This window comes from Bombina bombina, chromosome 9, assembly GCF_027579735.1.
Source record: "Bombina bombina isolate aBomBom1 chromosome 9, aBomBom1.pri, whole genome shotgun sequence".
NCBI classification, from domain to species: Eukaryota; Metazoa; Chordata; class Amphibia; order Anura; family Bombinatoridae; genus Bombina; species Bombina bombina.
This window is the reverse complement of record NC_069507.1, coordinates 88,162,486-88,188,950: the sequence shown is the minus strand read 5'-3', so window position 1 is coordinate 88,188,950 and position 26,465 is coordinate 88,162,486. Positions and strand designations below refer to the sequence as shown.

The window sequence follows — 26,465 nt, the reverse complement described above, 5'->3', positions numbered from 1 at the left end:
CTCTCTGCCACTTCCTGTAGGGAAGGAGAATATCCCATAAGTATGGATGAATCAGTGGACTCGATACATCACAAGAGAAAGAAATTTATGTTTTTTCTTGCCAATCCTTGCAGGGGCTGCCTGGTGGAATTTTTGTGAAAAAAAGGGGCAGTCCATGCAATTGGTGAGATGTCTACTATTGAAAGTAATGGAGAATGAGCTCCATTACTTTCAATACTAGACATCTCACCAATTATACAGACTTGTCAACACTGGACATGCTCCGCAGAGCAAGGTTAGCAGTGAGCAGGGGGCGCACTTTAAAACGTAAATCCTGCAGCTAATATAAATCACATTACGCTGCTTATAGTCTCCTCTATTTTCAAATGCATGTGTTCTTCTTGTAGGGTTACAGAATTACACTGGGATTAGAGAGACAATTTCATATATGCCCATGGATCGCCTATGTTTAGCCCATTTTATGGAGAGAAAAAAAGAATTACGCTTTGTAATTTGTACTTATACGTACAAATTTAAGTGTTTTTTGCGCATCCAGTGTACTTAAATTATGATCTATGCTGTGCAAATTTAATTTGATTTATTCCAGTGTATAATTCCATGGGCCATTACATGCAGACCAATTACTAAGCATTGTGACAAGGGTTTTAGTGTTATATTGTCTGTTACCTAAACACGTAATTGAACAAATATTTAGTGGCCTTCTTCATTTAGTCTGTGTCTTATTGGGCCTTAGTATTATGCTATTATTTCAATAATATTCATGTCTGCCTATAATAGCAAAAGTGGAGACAGTAAGGTTCCTAAATCTGTTGGTAATTACCAACTGCCCATCACTAATGGTATTTATTCATCAGCGATGCAAAAATACCCCAAAACAATCAATAGAAGTCATTGTGATCTTATTTTGTATAATGTGGTTTGTAGGCCCGTAAAATCATTTTATAGGGGGGTGTCTGGGTGGTTGCCATAAAAGGCAATATTGGATGCTGAAAGGGAAGGCTGTTAAATCTCAAGATTATCAGCCACATTAGAAAGAATCCATTCTCAAAATTGGTGTAGTCAACTTCAAGACCTTCTCCTGAGTTGACTTATTTTGTGGATCCTATCAGAAATTCCTGATTGCTGTTGAGGCATTATAGTGAGTAGGCCTACAACCTATTTTCCGAGTTAACAGATGCTGAGACCCGTCTATGTTGCTGTTTCCTAAATTCCCCTTTCTATGTTGAGAAATTTATGGGCTTTATAAATAATAGTGCCCTCTTAGAAATGTCCCCTACTTGTTCTCATTCGGCTTGCTAGTGGGATGTATGTCCATAAATTGGGATTCGCTTTATCAGTAGTGTATGATATGTGTTGTTATATTCTATTAGTATATTACTTAACTCTGGCATGTTTGTTTGACAATTCAGAGTGAATAACAATCTTCCATTTTTGCAAATGAGCTTTTACTGAGAGGTAGTCTGTTGAATTGTTAGCGTGTACCTATACATTTGTACTATTGTATGTAAGTATTCATTCTTTCTCTGCAGCAAGCTCTTTCCTAATATTTGTTAATCAGGTCTTCATATAAATGTGGTTTACAGCAAACTAATTAATGCCGTGTGCAGCGTATGGTCTGAGCACTGAAAGGCTGACCCCCCACCCCTTCAACCTCTTCAGCAATGCTGGCAGCACTCATACGTCTATTTCCCAAAGACAACTTTTGGATATGACGCTGAACATGTGCACTCAACTTCTTTGGTCGACCATGGTGAGGCCTGTTCTGAGTGGAACCTATCCTATGAAACCGCTGTATGGTCTTGCCCACCGTGCTGCAGCTCAGTTTCAGAGTCTTTGAAATCTTCTTATAGCCTAGGCCATCTTTATGTAGAGCAGCAATTCTTTTTTTCAGATCCTCAGAGAGTTCTTTGCCATGAGGTGCCATGTTGAACTTCCAGTGACCAGTATGAGAGAGTGTGAGAGCGACAACACCAAATTTAACACACCTGCTCCCCATTCACACCTGAGACCTTGTAACACTAACGAGTCACATGACACCGGGGATGGAAAATGGCTAATTGGGCCCAATTTGGACATTTCCACTTAGGGGTGTACTCACTTTTGTTGCCAACGGTTTAGACATTAATGGCTGTGTGTTGAGTTATTTTGAGGGGACAGCAATTTTACACTGTTATACAGGCTGTACACTCACTACTTTACATTGTAGCAAAGTGTCATTTCTTCAGTGTTGTCGCATGAAAATAAATAATAAAATATTTACAAAAATGTGAGGGGTGTACTCACCTGTGGGATACTGTATATATTTAACGTTAGCCTTGATTTTGTGTTAATTTCTTACTTTGGCTCAATGTAGCCTTAATATCAGTGTCTTGGTTGGAAAGTTATTGTAATCCTTTGCAAAGTGTGTATCATCAATAAAGTACTGAATTTTAAGATATCTGCCTAATATATAAATGGTTTAAAACATTTTGTTAACAACATTTATATTACAAATCAGGCCAGCCCTTTGGACAGGGTGAGAGGGTCATCTTGCTCAGGGCCCTGCAATTTGGGAGGCCCCACTTTTTACGGGTGAGGGTAGGAGAAGGCGTAATGTATTTTGTTTATTTTCCTTTGTTTATGAAGAAGTGTTTATGGTATCAGGAGGTAGAATATATACTGTTGGGGTGGGCCATACAGGTGGAGAGGAATAAGAGCGCTGGGCTGTGGGGCTCCGCAAATTTGTCTTGCCCAGGGACCCGCAAATGCTAAGGGTGTCCCTATTACAAATAATTAAAGCAATAAAGTGATCTAAAAATAATTGTTTTGATGTTTGTTTTTTCCTAACTAAAATTATGTATTGTATTGTGTTTACTTTTTTCAGAATTAGCAAGAGAACTGAATTTTTCTGTGGATGAAATTAATCAAATTCGAGTTGAGAACCCAAACTCGCTCACCGCTCAAAGTTTCATATTGTTAAAGAAATGGGTCATAAGAGATGGTAAAAATGCAACAAGTACGTGCACATTGTAATTTCTTGATAAGAACATATACAGTTAAAATAATTTAGGAGAAAACAAAAAGTCAAATGTCTCACTATGATCAAAGAAGAACTAGGGGCCGAATTATCATTCTGCGGTCCGCCGCAGATTGATAAATGCAGACAGCATACGCTGTCTGCATTTATCATTGCACAAGCATTTCTAGTGAAATGCTTGTGCAATTCCGCCCCCTACAGATTCGCACCCAATCGGCCGCTAGCAGGGGGTATCAATCATCCCGATCGTATCTGATCGGTATGATTGTTATCCGCCGCCCTCAGAGTTTCCAGCAATCTGGAAACTACAGGGGTAGATTGCAGCATCCACTGCTTGTACAATCTACCCCTTAGTCTTAATTTACACTATATTCTTATGTTAAAATATTTAGCACCAAAATTTAAATCACAGTTATTATACAATAGATAAAATGCATGTGTGGAAAATGCATTATTATATTATCAATGTTTTTGTATAATGCATAATAATGAATTACTTTAGGGGACTTATTTTGATTAAAAGGACATAGAAGTAAAAATTTAACTTTTATGATTCAGATAGTATGCAATTTTAAAAAACTTTCCAATTTGTCTATTAACACATTTGCTTTGTTCTTATGGTATCCTTTGTTGAAGAGTAAATCTTGGTAGGCTAATTGGAGCTTATGAGCGTGCACGTCTTTAGCATTTATATGGCAGCAGTGTTTGCAACTATGTATAATGCTGCTATAAACGTTGTTGCAAACACTGCTGCCAAATGGCAAAAGCCATTACCTTTTAACAAAGCAATACCAAAGAACTAAGCAATATTCATAATAGCTGTTTAAAAGTGAATCCTCTATCTAATTTAAGTTTAAATTTGACTTTACTATTCCTTTATATTATTTTTTATAATGTTAATATAACATTTGCAATTTTATTTTCAGCTGATGCCTTAACTAATGTATTGACGAAAATTAATCGAATAGATATTGTGACATTATTGGAAGGACCAATATTTGACTATGGAAACATTAGCGGAACAAGAAGTTTTGCAGATGAAAATAATGTTTTCCTTGACCCTGCAGTTGATGGTAACTATGCTATTTAGAAAACACATTTTCTAAGTGCATTTTCACATTTTTTTAATTGTTTCTTTGTTTGCTTTTAGCAACCAATAATAGTTAAGTACATTTTATGGGCTTATGGTTTGAATTTAATTTTGCTTGCTTATTTTTGTTTAACTAGCAGAGCATGTAGCTCATTGGTTAAAGGGACAGTCTAGTGAAAATTAAACTTTCATGATTCAGATAGGGCATGTAATTTTAAACAACTTTCCAATTTACTTTTATCATCATATTTGCTTTGTTCTCTTGGTATTCTTATTTGAAAGCTAAACTTAGGTAGGCTCATATGTTAATTTCTAAGCCCTTGAAGGCTGCCTCTTATCTGAATACATTTCACAACTAAAGGGCATTAGTTCATGTGTGCCTTATAGATAACATTGTGCTTATGCCCGTGGAGTTACTTATGAGAGGGCACTGATTGGCTAAAATTCAAGTCTGTTAAAAGAACAGAGATAAGGGGGCAGTCTGCAGAGGCTTAGATACAAGGTAATCACAGAGGTAAAAAGTATATTAATATAACCGTGTTGTTCATGCAAAACTGGGGAATGGGTAATAAAGGGATTATCTTTCTTTTTAAACAAAACAAATTCGGAAGTAGACTGTCCCTTTAAAAACCATTTCAGATATAATTGCACCAGTTGAAAACATTTAAAGGGACATTCCAGTCAAAATGTAAATGCACATAGATGAATTACATCTTTGAAAAGAAACATATTTGCAATATACATGTATTGGCAAAAATGCTTCTAGTAAAAGTTATCACAGTTTTAGTGTTAACATTTTTCTCTGCACGTGCATGTGAAGCATAGCTAGATATTGCCACTGCACCCACATTTTAAATAATGCAGCTGCTCAAAACATCAGTGGGGCTTGTATAATTTCAGCAATTAACATATTGAGTAATTATCAGATGGTACAAGCACCTTAGGCTCTCTGAGCAAGTGCTGTGTTTAAAATGCTGGTGCACGGTGCATACTTTAATACACTTCTGAAAATGCTATAGCTTTTATTAGAAGCATTTTTGCTAAAGCATGTATATTACAAAATTGCTTCTGCTCAATACCGAAATGCATCCATGTGGTTTCCAATTTTGGCTGGAATATCCCTTTAACTATTGCAATTGTTAACATTTCTTTACTCCAGCTAATAGCTTAATGCTTATGTTGAGATAAAATAGTCAATGTTCAGTGCTATGGCTGTAGAATTAGTGATCTTATTTATAGTCATTTTAAATGGATGGAGCAAAGTGCTGTAAACTGTAAACTCATTTATGTTGTCTTCTATTTAAAATCTAAGATATAAAGTTAATATCAAAACATAATACAAATATTAAAGACAACTATAACCTCTAAAATAAAGGTCTTTTATAAAGAACATTACAACTTTCTATACATACATTATAATGTGAAGCCATTCTTTATGATATTAAGCAAGACTTTTGCATATTAAAGTGAACAGAAAAGTAAAAATGATCATTTCAGATAGAGAACACAACTTTAAACAAACTTCCAAATTATTTCTATTCTCAAATTCACTTTATGACCTTGGTATCCTTTTGTGAAACCAAAGCAAGGTATCTCAAGAATAATTTGGATTATGAAACATTTTACTAATACGTTTTATAGCCATGTTTATTTAAGCAATTTTAGGTATACAATACACTGTTTTATGCTATACAATTTTTTATAACCTTTAAAGGGGCATAATACTCATATGCTAAATCCCTTAAAAGTGATGCACTATAACTGTAAAAAGCGGAGATGAAAATATCACCTGAACATCTACTTGAACATCTGTATATACAAAAAGGAAGCTAGTTTACCTCAAAATGTCCTCAGCTCACCAGAGTAAGGGGCCTATTTATCAAGCCATCAACTTACTTGAATTCGACGGCACCAATACGCTCGCCTAAGATCGCCTAACATCACTGCCGCAGACCTGAATACACTCTCCAAAGTTACCAAAAAAGCTGTCAAAAAGCCACGCACGAAGTACGGGGCAATGAGCAGCGGCCTGTTGTTAACTAACAGTCATCGATCTCGCTGCTCTTCGGCTTTTTCCCAGCTTTATTGGTATACTGTCACTAAACACCGTCACTATACTATACTGTTTTACCCCTAAACCGCCGCTCCCGGACCTCGCCGCAACAAAATAAACTTATTAACCCCTAAACTGCCGCTCCCGGACCCCACCGCAATGAAATAAACGTATTAACCCCTAAACCACCACTCCTGGAGCCCACCGCCACTTACATTATGTTATTAACCCCTAATCTGCCGCTCCCAACGTCGCCGCCACTATTCTAAATGTATTAACCCCTAAACCTAAATCTAATCCTAACCCTAACACCCCCTAACCTAAATATTATTTAAATAAATCTAAATAAAAATTAATATTATTAACTAAATTATTCCTATTTAAAACTAAATACTTACCTGTAAAATAAACCCTAAGCTAGCTACAATATAACTAATAGTTACATTGTAGCTAGCTTAGGGTTTATTTTTATTTTACAGGCAAGTTTGTATTTATTTTAACTAGGTAGAATAGTTACTAAATAGTTATTTACTAACTACCTAGCTAAAATAAATACAAAAGTACCTGTAAAATAAAACCTAACCTAAGTTACACTAACACCTAACACTACACTACAATTAAATAAATTAACAACAATTAAATAAATTAAATTAGCTAAAGTACAACCCCCCCCCCCCACTAAATTACAGAAAATAAAAAACAAATTACAGATATTTAAACTAATTACACCTAATTTAATAGCCCTATCAAAATAAAAAAGCCCCCCCAAAATAAAAAAAAACCTAGCCTAAACTAAACTACCAATAGCCCTTAAAAGGGCCTTTTGCGGGGCATTGCCCCAAAGAAATAAGCTCTTTTACCTGAAAAAAAATACAAACAACCCCCCCAACAGTAAAACCCACCACCCACACAACCAACCCCCCAAATAAATTACTAACTAAAAAAAAACCTAAGCTCCCCATTGCCCTGAAAAGGGCATTTGGATGGGCATTGCCCTTAAAAGAGCAGTTAGCTTTTTTGCAGGCCCAAAGTCCCTAACCTAAAAATAAAACCCACCCAATACACCTTTAAAAAAATCCTAACACTAACCTCATGAAGATTCACTTACCGGGAGACGTCTTCATCCAAGCAGCAAGATGTCCTCAACGAATCCGGCAGAAGTGGTCCTCCAGACAGGCAGAAGTGGTCCTCCAGACAGACAGAAGTCTTCATCCAGATGGCATCTTCTATCTTCATCCTTCCGGCGCGGAGCGGGTCCATCTTCAAGACATCCGACGCAGAGCATTCTCTTCCAACGACGTCTTCTTGCTGAATGAATATCCCTTTAAGTGACGTCATCCAAGATGGCGTCCCTTCAATTCCGATTGGCTGATAGAATTCTATCAGCCAATCGGAAATAAAGGTAGAAAAAATCCTATTGGCTGATGCAATCATCCAATAGGATTGAGCTGGCATTCTATTGGCTGTTCCAATCAGCCAATAGAATGTGAGCTCAATCCTATTGGCTGATTGGATCAGCCAATAGGATTGAAGTTCAATTCTATTGGCTGATTACATCAGCCAATAGGATTTTTTCTACCTTAATTCTGATTGGCTGATAGAATTCTATCAGCCAATCGGAATCGAAGGGACGCCATCTTGGATGACGTCACTTAAAGTGATATTCATTCAGCAAGAAGACGTCGTTGGAAGAGGATGCGCCGCGCCGGATGTCTTGAAGATGGAGCCACTCCGCGTCGGAAGGATGAAGATAGAAGATGCCGTCTGGATGAAGACTTCTGCCCGTCTGGAGGACCACTTCTGCCGGATTCGTTGAGGACATCTTGCCGCTTGGATGAAGACGTCTCCCGGTAAGTGAATTTTCATGGGGTTAGTGTTAGGATTTTTTTAAGGGTGTATTGGGTGGATTTATTTTTTAGGTTAGGGCTTTGGGCCTGCAAAAGAGCTAACTGCCCTTTTAAGGGCAATGCCCATCCAAATGCCCTTTTCAGGGCAATGAGGAGCTTAGGTTTTTTTAGTTAGTAATTTATTTGGGGGATTGGTTGTGTGGGTGGTGGGTTTTACTGTTGGGGGGGTTGTTTGTATTTTTTTTTCCAGGTAAAAGAGCTGATTACTTTGGGGCAATGCCCCGCAAAAGGCCCTTTTAAGGGCTATTGGTAGTTTAGTTTAGGCTAGGTTTTTTTTATTTTGGGGGGGCTTTTTTTTATTTTGATAGGGCTATTAGATTAGATGTAATTAGTTTAAATATCTGTAATTTGTTTTTTATTTTCTGTAATTTAGTGGGGTTTTTTTGTACTTTAGCTAATTTAATTTAATTTATTTAATTGTTGTTAATTTAGTTAATTTATTTAATTGTAGTGTAGTGTTAGGTGTTATTGTAACTTAGGTTAGGTTTTGTTTTATAGGTACTTTTGTATTTATTTTAGCTAGATAGTTATTAAATAGTTAATAACTATTTAATAACTATTCTACCTAGTTAAAATAAATGCAAACTTGCCTGTAAAATAAAAATAAACCCTAAGCTAGCTACAATGTAACTATTAGTTATATTGTAGCTAGCTTAGGGTTTATTTTACAGGTAAGTATTTAGTTTTAAATAGGAATAATTTAGTTAATGATAGTAATTTTATTTAGATTAATTTAAATAATATTTAAGTTAGGGGGTGTTAGGGTTAGACTCAGGTTTAGGGGTTAATAACTTTAATATAGTGGCGGTGACGTTGGGGCGACAGATTAGGGGTTAATAAATGTAGGTAGGTGGCGGCGATGTTAGGGGTGGCATATTAGGGGTTATTAAGTATAAAGTAGATTGCGGCAGATTAGGGGTGTTTAGACTCTGGGTTTATGTTAGGGTGTTAGGTGTAAACATAACTTTTATTCTCCCATAGGAATCAATGGGATATCAGGCAGCAGCGAACATAAGCTTTGCTGCTTTCAGACTCCCATTGATTCCTATGGCATCCCCCGCCACCAGGGCGGCGGATTAAAAACCAGGTACGCTTGGCCGGAATAGTGCCAAGCGTACCTGGTAGTTATTTGATAAGTAGCAAAAGTAGTCAGATAGTGCCGAATTTGCATTCGTAACATCTGTAGTGACGTAAGCATCGATCTGTGTCGGACTGAGACCAGCGGATCGTATGTTACGTCACAAAATTCTACTTTTGCCGGTCTGTAGCCTTTGATAAATAAGGCGAATCAGGCTCGCCACAATTACGCTGCGGAATTCCAGCGTATTTGCGGTTGACGGCTTGATAAATAGGCCCCTTAGTGTTGTGTAAAAAGTTATACTTTAGTTGCTGTCCAGCTGTAAGTTGAAAAACAAAACAATAGCCAATCAGCATCTGCAGTGCTGGGGTAATGCTTTGCCTTTGCTGTGATCTCATGAGATTTCACTGAATTCTCATGAGATTTCATAGAACTTACTTAAACTGAATAGACAAATAACATGACTGTGCCTGCACATTACAGATGCAAACTCCCTAGCAAGTCCTGGGACAAGCATCCTGACTGGCTGCTTAAAGTCTCTTTACTGTGGGGTATGCATACTTAGGAAATGTGAGGTAAAATATCTCTTTTTTTTACATAGAGATATTCAGGTGTTATTTTTTTAGTCAGCTTTTTACAGCTGTGCCACATCACTTTCAAGTGCTTCAACATTTGAGTATCATGTCCCTTTAATATTTATATAACAATTTATTTAAGCAACATATGATTTTATTTCTAAAAGTACATTTGATAAAAGAAGTATTCAGTGATACTAGAGCTTTGACTTAAAGCACACACAATATATTTACTTGTATGATTACATATTTATGGTTTTTCAACATTCTTTATAATTAGATGCTATATTATTACTGTCTCTCCTCTGAATCTCGCACAACTCTGCAAAGACCAGGCTTCTACATTTCTCTCAAGCTGATCTTGAAAACTCTGCAACTCCTCTGGACTGAATAACCTATTTTATATGCTTTATAAATTATCTACAAAGACTATGCTGAAGCATGAGCTTTGACTGGTGCACACTCTGGGTAATCTGGCAGAATATTTACCGTTTATAAAATGCCCCAAAAAAGAGCCCCTCATACAAAATCAATATTACAATACCTCTAGTGTTTAAATACTGCTATGATTGGAACAAATACAATGGGACATTGGGAATCAATGTATCAATCAATCAAGCATCATTTTTTTTCTAGCAGAACTAAACCAGCATATCAAAACTAACTCAATAAAAACATGGATGTGTAATTGGTGGTCTATTTGATACCCACACTTTATGCTGCTATAATAAAACTTACATTTTATTATTTATTTAATCAATCTTCTTTTTTTTTTTTTTAAAGGCACTAATGATTAGTATTTTATTGATACTTAAAGGGATACTAAACCCAATTTTTTTCTTTCATTATGCAGATAGAGAGGCCTATTTATCAAATTTCTGTCGGACCTGATCCGACAGTGCAGATCAGGTCCAACAGACATCGCTGAATGCGAAAAACAATACGCTCTCTGTATTCAGCATTGCACCTGCAGCTCTTGGCTGCTGGTGCAACGCCGCCCCCTGCAGATTTGCGGCCAATCGGCCGCCAGCAGGGAGATGTCAATCGGGTTGAATTGTGGTGATGGACAGGGTTTTGGAGCAGCGGTCTTTAGACCGCTGCTTCATAACTGCTTTTTCTGGCGAGCCTGCAGGCTCGCCGGAACACGGCCCCTCAAGCTCCATTCAGAGCTTGATAAATGGGCCTCAGAGTCTGCATTTTTAAGTAACTTTCTCATTTACTCCTATTATCAATTTTTCTTCGTTTTCTTGCAATCTTTATTTGAAAAAGCATAAATCTAAGCTTAGGAATGGGCCCATTTTTGGTTCATCACCCTGGATAGCGCTTGTTGATTGGTGGCTACATTTAGACACTAATCAGCAAGCGCTACCCAGGTGCTAAACCAAAAATAGGCTGGCTCCAAAGCTTACATTCCTGCTTTTCAAATAAAGATACCAAGAGAATGAAGAAAATTTGATGATAGGAATAAATTAGAAAGTTGCTTAAAATTGCATGCTCTATCTGAATCATGAAAGAAAAAAACATTTGGTTTAGTATCCCTTTAATGCAGGGGTGTCCAAACTTTGCTCTCCAGAGGTTTTGGAACTACATTTCCGATGATGCTCAGCCAGCATTTTATCTAGCTGAGCATCATGGGAAATGTAGTTCCAAAACCTCTGGAGAGCAAAGTTTGGACACCCCTGCTTTAATGAGACATTCAACTTAAATTGTAATTCTGAGTTACTTCCTTGATCAATGCAAGAATTCATTTTATATGTCCCTAATAAGCTACTGCAAAAAGAGAGAAAAATCAATAATCAAAAAGCTATAATCTTGGAATGCAAATAAAGGATTTCTTGCTAACAATGATTAAAGGGACACTGAACCCAATTTTTTTCTTTCATGATTCAGATAGAGCATGCAATTTTAAGCAACTTTCTAATTTACTCCTATTATCAAATTATTTTCATTCTCTTGGTATCTTTATTTGAAAAGCAAGAATGTAAGTTTAGATGCCGGCCCATTTTTGGTGAACACACTGTGTTGTTCTTGCTGATTGGTGGGTAAATTCACCTACCAATAAACAAGTGCTTTCCATGGTTCTAAACCAAAAAATAGCTTAGATGCCTTCTTTTTCAAATAAAGAAAGCAAGAGAACGAAGAAAAATGATAATAGGAGTGAAATAGAAAGTTGTTTAAAATTTCATGCTCTATAATGTCCCTTTAATTGCTAATATATAAGTGGCATATAAATATATAGCTTAATGTTCCATTTAATACAGGCATCTACATTATTTGGCCTGTTTTTGTCTTTGGTATCTTCTGCCAGATGTCCCTGTGTGTATATATGGCTTAGCTGCAGTTCATCTCAGAAATCATTCTTTATTTTAATGATTTGTATCATAATATCCCCAATTCCATATTTTTTTGTATAAATGAGCATAAACTCAATTTTCATGATTATTCCAGTTATAAAATTCACTTTGTTCCTTTTGTATCCTTTGGTGAAGAGCATACCTTCTTAGGACTAGAGTGCGCACTTTTCATGACTACTATATGGCAGCAGTGACTGTAACAATATGTATAACAATGTTATACATTTTTTAGCATTATAGGGTAGCAGTGCTTGCAACAATGTATAACATTGTTACAAATACTTCTGTCACGTTGTGCTCATTGTCCCTTTAAATATATAGTTTGGCATATCCCTATTTTTTTTTTTAAGATTTGCCGCTCCGCTAGGGCCCCTGATATAAGTAGAAGCACTTTATCATTTGCATTATCATAATTCTGTTAATTGTACATGTGTGTATCCATCATTTAATGCTTATATGTTTTTCTTTTCTTTTTGGTCAGTGTTTCTGATTTTACCTATGTCAGCAACATCGGTTCAATCTCCAAGATCATCTTATTCATCTCATTGCACACATCCACTAATTTTCTCTGTGCCTGAAATATTTATATAGTATATCCTGTCTCTTGCATTGGCTTATTACTTATTATATTAGATAATGTAGTTTCCAGATGCATTATAGTAGTAAATTGTATGTCAGCATATCTTTGGTTGATTGATAATACTGAGTCTCCAGGACCAATGAATACTTTAAAAAAAAAAAAAAAAAAGCGAATCTATGTAGAAGAATTTATATATTTTCAATATGAAAGTGATTGAATTGAGACTTAAAGGGATATCAAACAGTGCTCCTTTAGTAAAAATCAATATTTTAAATTAAAGTAATTGTCAAAAGAATCAGATTGTGTTAAAAAAAGGCAAACAACTAGAAACTCCCAGTGTAGTCACTGCCTATAGTGACATATGGATGCTGAGAACTTGAGTTGCATGTTGTCCTCTTCTGAGCATGGGCAAGAAACTGAATTCCTGTTATTGTTCAGTGAATGCTAGAAAAAGCCAGCTCATGTTGCTCTAGAAAATTTATAACATCCAGCTATATATTTATCTTCCTGTAGATATACCAGCTCACTTGTGGGGAGTAATGGACCCTGCACAAAAAAAGAAAGAAAGAAAAAGTAAACTCCTTTTAAAATGCAAAATAATAGATATTGCAATGATTTCTATTAGTATAATCCACTGCTTACTGCTATTTTATTACAGCAATGAAACATACAGTTTTATATGTCTTTAAAGCTATAGCATGCCTCAATAGTACATACAAAGGAAACAAACCCTAACATTTTTTATTGTACTCTAATACTTAATTGCTAGCAATTTTATAGCCATTTTTATTTAAGCTAACTGGGGATAATTGATGTTTGTCCATGCTGTTCCATTTCAAAAACTTTCATACTGTTGAATCATTCAAATACAACTTTTATTTTTCAATCCATGAATTTATCATTTTATTATGGTGACATTTTATGTGCATTTTTTTCTGTTGTTTCATTGTCCATTTCATTCAGTCCAAGTGTACTGTTTTTCTTAGGTTATCAGACAATTCAGTTGGAACTGGAAACTCCTACTGGTTTACGTTATCAGCCTCCCACCCCCTTTCTCCAAGATGATTTCTTTAGTGATCACTCTAGTGTAGAATCTCCTCTTAGAACTCCCAGTAGACTAAGTGATGTGTTGTTAGGTGCACAAGGAAACGGAGATATTTCCTCAGCACCACCGGTGGTGGCTGCAGAAGATACATCAATTGACGATAGCAGACCTGATTTTCCAGTATGCAGTCCAGATGTTTCTCAAGACATGGCTATTCATCGTATCAAATTTGAGGATATTAAACTTTATGATGAGCCGCAGCATGATGGTAGCTATATATGTGTTGAAAAATCTCTTCCATATTCAGATCAAAAATTAAATGAAGATGTTAGTCATATAGGAGAAGGTATTCAACAGCATGAGAGAGAAATGTCTGGTCCAGAGGAGATGACTGAAGAAAGACTCAAATTGCTATTTAAGCATCTTCAACTTGAACAAGAAGCTGAGTCAGAGGAGATGACTGAGGAGAAAGTACAGGCCATCCTTAAATATGTTCAACAAGCAGAACACGATATGTCTTCATTTACAGGCTGGCATAGTGACGCATCAAGTGTTCAAGTGGAACCTCCCACTCCAGATCGCAAAATGAACAGTGAACTTTTGGAAAGACTTGATGACAGGTAAGGATTCTCTAAGACTAAGACATGTCAAAAGTATTACCAATTGATTAATATTTTATGGGACATTTCTTGCTAGCAGTTGGTTTTTAGATTATGAATATATTGTTTCTATTTTGTTTCTTCCATGTTTAGTATTTTTTGTACTGGTAGCGTATTTAAAAATACATATTTAAAAAATAAAATTATAGTTGGTATCACGGCCCTGAGAATAATATTTTATAATTTTTTTTTTAGCATTATTAAATTGGCTGTATCAACCTAGACTTAAATAGAAATATTAACAATTTCAAGAGGGGGGATTATGGGTTCCAGTGATCCTTTTTGATGGGTCTGATTTTACTGACTATCCGGATAAAATTGAAGTCAGTATTCGAAAAATTGGCTAATGTTAACATTTTTCAATTTGTACTGCTCTAATTATCGTTAAATAAAGTTATGATACATTTTGTAATTAATTGTGCTTTAGATAGAAGAAACTTTTATCATATTATAAAGTATTAACCTCCCCCTAGCTGGCTACTACATAATGCCACCAAGCTAGTACAATATATTCTGTGGAAAACACTGGTTTCTGAGTAAAAATATCGCTTCATTTTTTAATGCAAAAATTTACATTTAATGTGCATTTAAGAACAAAAAAATAGACTAAATATAATGTGTTAGAGTTTGCCGTTAAGGGTCAGATACCTCAGCACGCTAGATCACACTGTGCGATGGCATTTGCTACCTCCTTTTTGTATGTCATAAAATAACTGTTGAGCCTAAAGGGACAGTAAAGTGTTCTAATGGTATATCTTTTATAATAAGCTATTGTAGCAATTTACTTCTTTTCTTTAACATGTTTCCTATTTATGTTATAGCCACGAGTCCATTACTTCATATCTTAAAGGAGAAGTTGGAAGGTTGGAGTCAAATGTTAGTCCTTCTGAATCAATTACAGAGGGCAAGACGAGATCCATTCCTAGAGAGACTGAATCTGTGAAACTGAGTGATAAACAATGTTTGAAACTAAAAACACACCAAGGCTCTGTTGGAAAAGGGGAACAACTAACGGGGCACCAGAAATCAGCAGAGGTGACTGGCAAAACAGTAATAGGAGAACATAAAAGTTCTGTGCCCATAAGTGCAAAAAGGACAGGTTGTGAAGAAGGAAAGTCTAGGATATCCACTCATGCAGAGGAAGGAGCACATTCAGAACATAAGGTATAGTTGATAACAGCTTTACCATTATATCGGTTTCCCGGGAATATTTACATACTGATTATTTGTGTCACGGGGTCTTCTATAAGGGAAAATGAGGGAGCTATAAAAACGTGTATTTATTAAATGGACAGTAAATTAAAAATTGAACTTGATCCAGATAGAACACACCATTTTAAACAATAGCTCCTACTGAGCAGTTGCAAGAATTCACAGAAAATATGTATATGCACTTTGTGATTGGCTGATGGTTGTCACATGATGTAGTGGCAGGGAAAATAGAAGTAACTTTAACATTTGTCAGAAAGAAATCTACTAATTTGACATTCAAAAAAAGTGCTTCTGCATTGCCTTTTTATTTTGCATTTACTTATTCTGCTATTTTACTGGGTTTAGTGGTTCTTTGAACCAGTGTGTTGAAGCCATTACCAAAAGTGATGAACTGGGAAGTCTCTCTCTCTCTCTCTCTCTCTCTCTCAAAAACAAAAGGAAAAAAATATAGATATACAGTACCTACATTAGAGACATTAACCATCCTCCAAAATAGTTTATTCTTGTTTTCGGTGGTTGCCCTTAGGATCTTCACTTCTGAGTATTAAGATCCATAAAACAACAATTTCCAAAATGTAAAAATCAAAAGCACTTATTTTATAGTCAATTCCCTGTCTATTAAGTTAGCTGAAATTGCTAAGAACAATTTTTTTTGCAACTTATTATTTATTTTTTATTATTTCATTTTTTGTATACAATAGAAAAGCTGTTTGTTAGTACATTATAAACATATTGATAGATGACAGTGAAGTAATAATTAGACATTCATGATTTAGACAGAGCATACAATCTTAAACAACTTTCCAATGTATTTCCATTGCTTAATTTGCTTCATTCTCTTGTTATCCTTTGCTGAAAGGTTTATCTAGGTAAGCTTAGGAGCAGAACATAACCTAGGTTCTAGCTGTCTATTGGTGGCTGTGTGTGTGTGTGTGTATATATATATATATATATATATATATATATATACACATACTGATTGTCATTGGCTCACCCATGTCCCTTTAAGTAAGGTATTAAATGATAAAAAAAAGTCTAAATAATAAATAGGAAAGAAAGAAAAACTGTGCAGGCATATACAGTATTTTTATATTCAACTGAAGCTTCAGTTGGTTATTTGTAAGTGTCCCCTTAAGGATCTGATGATCAAAAACTTGCCAGTGTGTAGAGAAATTGCACCAAATCTTTGTGAGCTTTTTACATGTTTCTCCACATCCAGAACCCGCATAGCTAGATAAACAGCGCTCCACACAGTACTTAAAGGGCCACTGTAAGTAAATATTTTCTATGCCTGTTACTAACTAACTACCCCAAATACGCTTTTTATCAATAGCATTTCATTAACATATCTCTACCGTATATCAGAAATCTTGTCTGCAAATTTAATTGTTTTCCAAACCCACTCCGTGGGTATCCTTTGCTCTGTACCAATCCGTTTACAATACCTAGGTTTCAAAATGGCGCTTTAAACACAAAGTTATTGGTTTAAGTATTTTGAACACGCAGTGCTGAAAATAGTGGGCAGGATAACGTGACATCATCGGCAAATAAAAGATATAACTTTTAGAACGTTATGAAACTTCGTTTTGGAGAAAATATAGGTCAGTAGGTTTTAATTAATGTTTATTAACTTTAATATGTTAGTTGTTTAGCTTAAAAATTATAACAGAAAGTAATCCTTTAAGAGAATTTATAGATAATCTCAACAGAGCGAAGAGTTTTAGATTATAGGGGGCTAAGAGAGAGCGAGAGAGACCACACAAGCTAAACATAATGGGTTGAGGATCCTGATACCTAAATATCTACCTTTTTCAATACTAACCACAAACGGATTCATTTTCACTACTGTCCCTTTAATGAGCACAAATATTCTGTTTTCAGCAAACAATAACACTGATTTCTTTTCCGTACAATATATCTCTGCTCTCATTCCAAATGATTGAAAATTGTCATTTGTATGGTTGGTATCCGTTTCATTATATGCTGCATTTTCTATTACAGGATAATAGCATTCTATTCTGCATTTTTTTTGTAATTTTAGTGATTACAGTCACTGAACATATACTCGGGTCTCTGGCAAACACATGTATGATGGTAAAAATAAAAATGCTCATCATCTTTCAATTTCTTGTGGGCTATGAAACAAATTATTATATATTGAGATAAACAATAGGTTGGCACAGTTTTGTATGAGAGTGTACTTTATCAAAAGTTAAAGGGACAGTCGACTCCAAAATTGTTATTGTTTAAAAAGATAGATAATCCCTTTATTCCCCATTCCCCAGTTTTGTATAACCAACACTCTTATATTAATACACTTTTTACCTCTGTAATTACCTTGTATCTAAGCCTCTGTTTTACTGCCCCCTGATCACATGGCTATTTATTGACTTGCATTTTAGCCAGTTAGTGCAGTGTCATGCACAACTCCACGGGAGAGAGCACAACGTTATCTATATGGCCCACATGGATTATCAGTTTCTTGTTGTGAAAAGCTAATCAAAGATCATGTGATTTGTGGTGGCTTAGAAACAGGCAGACATTTAGAGGTTTAAAGGTTATAAAGTATATTAATATAATAATGTTGGTTGTGCAAAGATGGAGAATGGGTAGTAAAGGCATTATCTATCTTTTTAAACAATACAAATTCTTGAGTAGATTGTCCCTTTAAAGAAAAAAAAATGTTTTTTATATCCCTTTAACCTCCTTTTTTTTACATATATTTTTTAACAGTTTTCTTTAAAATTACGTCTCCTATGATATTCCAGTCAGTTATTTTCGGCATAATTTAAAAGTGCATATGTTTGCAAAAGTATTTTCAGTGACTCGCTATGAACCTCCCATTTGACCAAAATATGTATTACTATATCTAATTTTGTAGATAAAAAAAAAAGAAATATTTCTTTTTCTTTAAAGTCTGGTGGTATAACATGCCTAAAATGCATTAATCAGGATTATAGTGACAATGAATATGAAACTGAAACAAGTTCAGACGAGGAACAGAGAATCACTACGAAGGTTACTCGCCGACGGTTGATATTAAAGGTACCCAGTGCAGATTGTCACTGAGAGGTGCACTAGCATGGTTTGTTATAACAGAAGGTTGAGCCATTAACATTTGCTGTGGAAAATATTAGACATTTCAGCATGCTTAGTTGAATTCTAATCACAATAGAGAAATCTTTATTTGATTTCAGACTATTTTTTTATTGTTAGGCACTGACTCATATTGTGATTTGCATTGTACAAAATCATGTTTTACACACAGATGTTATTTATTTAAAGCAACACATTTAAAGGGATGGTAGGTATAGTAAGCTGAAACAGACAGGTAGGTTGAAAAATAATCTTAAAGGGACTGTTTACCCTAAAATGTCCCCATCCCCTTCCCCCTTTAATATGTTCTTTATTATCCATTTTACCTGATGGAGTGTATTAAAGTGTTTACAAATAGCTCCTTTATCTTTATAGCAATATTTCAAATAGTGGATTTTGCCTACTATACTGAAAGTTCTATACTTAAAGTGATGGTAAATCCAATCGAGGATTTAAAATCACAAAAATCACAAACAAAGAACATTAGTCTCTCTCATCGTTTCGTAAAAAACAATGTTAAACTCACCCTATCCTAAGGAAAGTAGATCACTAACACAGCGGCTCCGGCCGCCCACATCACAGCGCTTTCTCCAATGAGGTGACGTTTTCACCTCTAGACCAATAGCTGTGCTAGAATGTCAGTTGACACGCACCGCAATTGGTCTAGAGATGGAAACGTCACTTTATTGAAGAAAGCGATGTGACGTGGGCGGCCGGTGAAGCTCAGTTAGCTATCTACTTCCCTTACATATAGGGTGAGTATAACATTGTTTTTTAAAAACAATGAGATTAGCTAATGTTTATTTTTAGTGATGATAAATTCTAGCATTTTTATACGCTTGGGTTTACCATAATTTTAAGTGTAAACATAGCCAGCAGAAGAAATTACACTCCCAGTGTGTGGTATAAGAGAAAAGTAATAAAATGTTAATTTTCAGTTTTTCTTTCTAAGAGCCCAATGATCTAAAAGTCTCTGGGCTGGCGGGATAATAAAGAATGCTCGCCAGTCCTTCTATTTCCCTGGTGGGATGATCAAAAGCTACTTTTTACCCTGAAAACAAGCGATCTCACTAATGGGCGTATACTGCATTTTTGTATGGGGAGGAGATACGGATATTACAAAAGTGCACAAAAAAATTGTATTTTAAAAATCTTACAACACGAATAATTGAGCCATTCACACAAAAATATGTGGAAAAAATTGTATTGTTAAGGTGCATCAAAAATTGTAACAAAAATCTTCACCAAAAATGGTATTTTATTAAAAAATTTAAATTTGTATGTAAATTACTCAGGAATAAATGGTATTAAATATCCACAGCATAAATCGTAATTTAAGTACACTGGATGTGCAAAAAACACACCGAAATTCGTAATTATAAGTTCAAAATACAAAGCGTAATTATTATTTTTTGGAGAAATAACTTTGGCCTTCCCTGTGCGTATATAAAATGATCTCTCTAATCCTAGTGAAATTCTGTAAAGATTTTCGCACTAAAATCTCAGTTTTATTTCTCGCCAACTAAAAGGTGGCAAGCTTTTCTTAAAACAATAAAAAGACTTTTAACCCTAAAAGACAAACACATGATTAAAAAACATCAGCAATTGTAACATGCTATACGCAGAAAGCAGCATAATGCAATTTTTTATTAGCTGCAGGGTTTAATTTTTAAAGAGCGACCCCTGCTCACTGCTAACTTTGCTCCACGGTTTCCCTTTCCAACGAGGTCCATTATGTTCAATGGGAGACATCTCGCCACTTGCAGGGATTGCCACTTTTTTACGATATTTCCACATGGGCAGCCCCTGTGAGGGTCAGTGAGAAAAACCACATCTGAAATTGTGAGGTTTAGATCATTGGGCCTCTTAAGTATTGGGTTTTGGTATACAGAGAGAGTTAATATAAAGAAGCATGTGTGTACAGAAATCGATAAAATAAAGAAATATGATTTCCCTGCAAGCTCAACCCATTTTAACTCCTTAAGTCTAATGGGCGTAGTTACTATATCACAGGGTACTTTGCTCAGCGTACCCTGTTGATGTAGTACCTACGTCCAACCTTCTGCCTTATGCTGTGGTCCCCACTGTTAGCTTGTATATTAAAAATATATATTATCCGTAAACTGCATACTGTCTGCCATTACCTAAGATGGATGGAAGACCTGTAGTAAAAATTACAAAACAAAATTATTAACACAACACATAGAAAGTCTGGCACTCTCTTGTAAGCACACAGCTAGATAATAAGAGTTGATAGGCCTAGTTGCCACATCAAGATTACATATAATCAGTGCTGAATTGGCCCGTCTGGGATATCGGGACATTTCCTGGCAGGCCAGTGGGCTTCCATAGGGCTACATCCTTCATTAGGGAAGTCATGGAGCTAGCCTTGTGCGCATGCATAGTGCATTTTTTCAAGGCTCCTCCACTCCTGATGAGGGTGTGGTGGCTGAAAGAGGCCCTAGGCAAGGTAGGGTGGTAAAAGCGGGACATGGTGTGGAGGTGAGCCTGGGGGGGATGCTGGGGCCATTCTTCCAGCATTTCCAGTGCCAGTCTGATTTCCCAATCTGGCCCTGCATATAATTATCTATCACAAGGCAAAGGATAGCCAGCACTAGCTCACATGCATACATCTAGATTAATAGCATAAAATGAAGAGTTGGTTACAGAATATAGACTCAATAAATATGATAGCTGGAGATGCAATTTTTTTTTTTTTAGAAGGATTAAAGGGACAGTTCACCCAAAAACTTTCTCCCCTTTAAATAATTCCCAATGATCCTTTTTACGTTACCTGCTTGAGTGTATTAAATTGGTTGCAAGTAGCTTCTTTGCTCCTATTTCAGCATTTGAAATAGCTGATTTAGCTTGTGGTTTCCCAACCTATACTGAAAGTTTTGATACTGGAGTATATGCTATTGACAAGTTTAAGTAAACACAGCCAGCAGAAGAAGTTACACTCTCAGTGGGATACAGGATAGTTAAGTAATAAAATGATAATTTTCCATTATTCTCTCTTTGTATTGAGCTATGGTGTTCCAGACAATTATAAGATAAGGAAGCAAGTGTGCGTACACAAAGTTATAACATAATGAGATCTGATATCACCTTTAAGTTCATCCCCTTGTAATAGGCTGTGGTTTAAAAGCACAAAACCAGCTACTTCATATACACAAATAAACGCGAAAATGCAATTTCTCAAATATTTTATACTCTGCAGGTGGTATAACAGGTCATTTAAAATACATTAATGGAAAAACAATTTTACAGTGTACTGTCCCTTGAAGACAAAGGCATGTAATATAACTCCACTAATGCCCACCATAGCTCACAAAATTTAACTGGAAATGCTTAGTGGTGTTTTAGTATTGTATTGCACAGTATGTTCCGAAAATGTGTGTATGTATATGTATATATATATAATACGATAGAGAGCACTCCCACTTTCAAAATCCATATATGCCAGGGTGCCAGCGGATAAGTATAAGAGATAAGGAAGGCACTCACTGGTCTTTTAATCAAAAAGTAATTTTAATCAAGCGTGACGTTTCGGGGACACACTCCCCTTCCTCAGACAAACCCAAATAAACAGCAAGTGAAAATATATACCAAACAAACAAACAAACCCCTCCCCCAGTGAAAATTGCGCCAAAACTGGTTGCCATAGTGATCCTCAAGAACAAAAATTCACAAATCAAGTGCAATAATAATCAAATGCTCATCTCAAAGCAATGTGTGGACAGTAAACACATGTTGTATATATCCTTCAAACATGCTAATGTACATAAATGTTGGAATACAATACAGGTGCAAAAAAAATAAAAAAATAAAAATAAAACCATAATACATTGCATATTACTTGTGTTACAAATAAAATGTCCCCTAACGTATACCCTTAATGGAGGTGTATTGTGTAATATTGTGAATGTGATATCCATACTAGGTGCACTTGTGGTAAAATGTACATTATACATTATACATTTTATATTTTACATTTTACCACAAGTGCACCTAGTATGGATATCACATTCACAATATTACACAATACACCTCCATTAAGGGTATACGTTAGGGGACATTTTATTTGTAACACAAGTAATATGCAATGTATTATGGGGTTTTTTTTAGGTTTTTTTTATTTTGTATGTTTGCACCTGTATTGTATTCCAACATTTATGTACATTAGCATGTTTGTAGGATATATACAACATGTGTTTACTGTCCACACATTGCTTTGAGATGAGCATTTGATTATTATTGCACTTGATTTGTGAATTTTTGTTCTTGAGGATCACTATGGCAACCAGTTTTGGCGCAATTTTCACTGGGGGAGGGGTTTGTTTGTTTGTTTGGTATATATTTTCACTTGCTGTTTATTTGGGTTTGTCTGAGGAAGGGGAGTGTGTCCCCTAAACGTCACGCTTGATTAAAATTACTTTTTGATTAAAAGACCAGTGAGTGCCTTCCTTATCTCCCCCCCTCTCTTTTGTGCTCTCTCCCCCTCTCTTTTGTGCTCTCTCCCCCCACTCTTTTGCGCTCTCTCCCCCCACTCTTTTGCGCTCTCTCCCCCCACTCTTTTGCGCTCTCTCCCCCCTCTCTTTTGCGCTCTCTCCCCCTCTCTTTTGCGCTCTCCCCCCCTCTCTTTTGCGCTCTCTCCCCCTCTCTTTTGCGCTCTCCCCCCTCTGTTTTGCGCACTTTCCCCTTTCTGTTTTGCGCACTCTTCCCCCTCTTTTGTGCACTCTCCCCCCTCTCTTTTGTGCACTCTCCCCCCTCTCTTTTGTGCACTCTCCCCCCCTCTTTTGTGCACTCTCCCCCCTCTCTTTTGTGCACTCACCCCCCTCTCTTTTTTGTGCACTCTCCCCCCTCTCTTTTGTGCTCTCTCCCCCCTCTCTTTTGCTGTCTCTCTCCCCCTCTCTTTTGCTGTCTCTCTCCCCTCTCTCTTTTGCTGTCTCTCTCCCCCCTCTATTTTGTGCTCTCCCCCCTCTATTTTGTTGTCTCTCTCCCCCCTCTCTTTTGTGCACTCTCCCCTTCTCTTTTGTGCACTCTCCCCCCTCTCTTTTGTGCACTCTCCCCCCTCTCTTTTGTGCTCTCTCCCCCCTCTCTTTTGTGCCCTCTCCCCCTCTCTATTGTGCCCTCTCCCCCCTCTCTTTTGTGCCCTCTCCCCCTCTCTTTTGTGCCCTCTCTTTTGCGCACTCTCCCCCTCTCTTTTGTGCACTCTCCCCCCTCTCTTTTGTGCACTCTCCCCCCTCTCTTTTGTGCGCTCTCTCCCCCCTCTCTTTTGTGCTCTCTCCCCCTCTCTTTTGTGCTCTTTCCCCCTTCTCTTTTGTGCTCTCTCCCCCTCTCTTTTGCTGTCTCTCTCCCCCTCTCTTTTGCTGTCTCTCTCCCCCCTCTCTTTTGCTGTCTCTCTCCCCCCTCTCGTTTGCTGTCTCTCTCCCCCTCTCTTTTGCTGTCTCTCTCCCCCTCTCTTTTGCTGTCTCTCTCTCCCCCCTCTTTTGCTATCTCTCTCTCTCCCTCTCTCTATCCCCCCTCTTCTGCTCTCTCTATCCACCGTCTTTAGAGCTCTCTGTCTCCCGACATCTGGCCCCGCCCGACCCCGCCCACGTCATGTCCAGCCCACCCATGTCACACCCGGTCACGCCCGCACCACACCCGTCCGGCCACACCCACATCACACCCACCCGGCCACACCCACTCCACAACACGACGCCAGGAGGTCAGTTGGAAGGCCAGGTGTGTTTGTCCTCGCGCGCAGTCTCTACTGCGCTTGACAGCTTCAGACATACACACTTGGCCTTTTATTATATAGGATATATATATATATATTATATTATTATTATTATTATATTTTTTTGATGATAGAACAGAATGTATCTGTTTAATTGCGAAAGTTTTTTTTTATAATCAGATGGTATTCATTACTGGTAAGTAAAGATATGTCCTTTGCTCGTACACACGCTACTGTGCAAAGTGTGGTGATGAATGATAGAATGATGAATTTGCTATTGCCAAATATAAATCTGAAAATAGATAGTAAAAAATGGAACAACCTTGTGTTAAGAAAAAAAAAGATTTATGTTTACTGGCATGGATTTGTCAAATAATGTTTCAGCCATGCATAACAATCTTCTTCAGGCAGAACAAATATAGGGGAAGATTAAAATATTGTGTAGTGTAATCTGGGATTTAGATATTTGCTTAAAGGGACAGTCAAGACCTAAAAAAACTTTCATGATTTAAATAAGGAATGTAATTTTAAACAACTTTCCAATTTGCTTTTAGCACCAATTTTGCTTTGTTCTTGTGGTATTCTTAGTTGAAAGCTAAACCTAAGAGGTTCATATGCTAATTTCTCCAACATTGGTGTGTCCGGTCCACGGCGTCATCCTTACTTGTGGGATATTCTCTTCCCCAACAGGAAATGGCAAAGAGTCCCAGCAAAGCTGGTCACATGATCCCTCCTAGGCTCCGCCCACCCTAGTCATTCTCTTTGCCGTTGCACAGGCAACATCTCCACGGAGATGGTTAAGAGTTTTTTGGTGTTTAAATGTAGTTTTTATTCTTCTATCAAGTGTTTGTTATTTTAAAATAGTGCTGGTATGTACTATTTACTCTGAAACAGAAAAGGATGAAGATTTCTGTTTGTAAGAGGAAGATGATTTTAACAGACAGTAACTAAAATCGATTGCTGTTTCCACACAGGACTGTTGAGATGAAGTAACTTCAGTTGGGGGAAACAGTTAGCAGACCTTTCTGCTTAAGGTATGACTAGCCATATTTCTAACAAGACCATGTAATGCTGGAAGGCTGTCATTTCCCCTCATGGGGACCGGTAAGCCATTTTCTTAGTCAAATATAAAAGAATAAAGGGCTTAAAAAAGGGCTTAAAAACTGGTAGACATTTTTATGGGCTAAAACGATTGCTTTATTGGGGCATATTATGCAGATTGTAGCTTATAATTGGCATTATAATCTTGGGGAACGTTTAAAAAACGGCAGACACTGTGTTGGACACCTTTTTTAGTCTGGGGGCCTTTCTAGTTATAGACTCAGCCTCATTTTCGCGCCATTACTGCGCAGTTGTTTTTGGAGAGCAAGGCATGCAGATGCATGTGTGAGGATCTAAGAATCACTAAAAAAGCTTCTAGAAGGCGTCATTTGGTATCGTATTCCCCTCTGGGCTTGGTTGGGTCTCAGCAAAGCATATAGCTGGGACTGTATAGGGGTTAAATTTGAAAACGGCTCCGGTTCCGTTAATTTAAGGGTTAAAGCTCTGAAATTTGGTGTGCAATACTTTTAATGCTTTAAGACACTGTGGTGAAATTTTGGTGAATTTTGAACAATTCCTTCATACTTTTTCACATATTCAGTAATAAAGTGTTTTCAGTTTGAAATTTAAAGTGACAGTAACGGTTTTATTTTAAAACGTTTTTTGTGCTTTGTTGACAAGTTTAAGCCTGTTTAACATGTCTGTACCATCAGATAAGCTATGTTCTATATGTATGAAAGCCAATGTGTCTCCCCATTTAAATTTATGTGATAATTGTGCCATAGTGTCCAAACAAAGTAAGGACAGTAATGCCACAGATAATGATATTGCCCAAGATGATTCCTCAAATGAGGGGAGTAAACATGATACTACATCATCCCCTACTGTGTCTACACCAGTTATGCCCACACAGGAGGCCCCTAGTACATCTAGTGCGCCAATACTTATTACCATGCAACAATTAACGGCTGTAATGGATAACTCCATAGCAAATCTTTTATCCAAAATGCCTACTTATCAGAGAAAGCGCGATT

General features: G+C 36.7%; 1 protein-coding gene across 5 annotated transcripts in view; it reads left to right on the top strand.

Moving 5' to 3' along the window:
* The window catches only part of ANK3 (ankyrin 3), a 1,320,989-nt gene that overhangs the window by 1,259,867 nt on the left and 34,657 nt on the right, over positions 1-26,465 (top strand). For 3 of the 5 annotated variants that reach the window (XM_053692249.1, XM_053692247.1, XM_053692245.1), the window contains 5 exons: positions 2,864-2,995; positions 3,943-4,089; positions 13,640-14,318; positions 15,179-15,521; positions 18,486-18,614. In XM_053692249.1, coding sequence (XP_053548224.1) covers positions 2,864-2,995; positions 3,943-4,089; positions 13,640-14,318; positions 15,179-15,521; positions 18,486-18,614 — 1,430 coding nt within the window. The remainder of the gene's footprint in view (positions 1-2,863; positions 2,996-3,942; positions 4,090-13,639; positions 14,319-15,178; positions 15,522-18,485; positions 18,615-26,465) is intronic. The other 2 variants (XM_053692250.1, XM_053692246.1) reach the window with 1 other exon arrangement.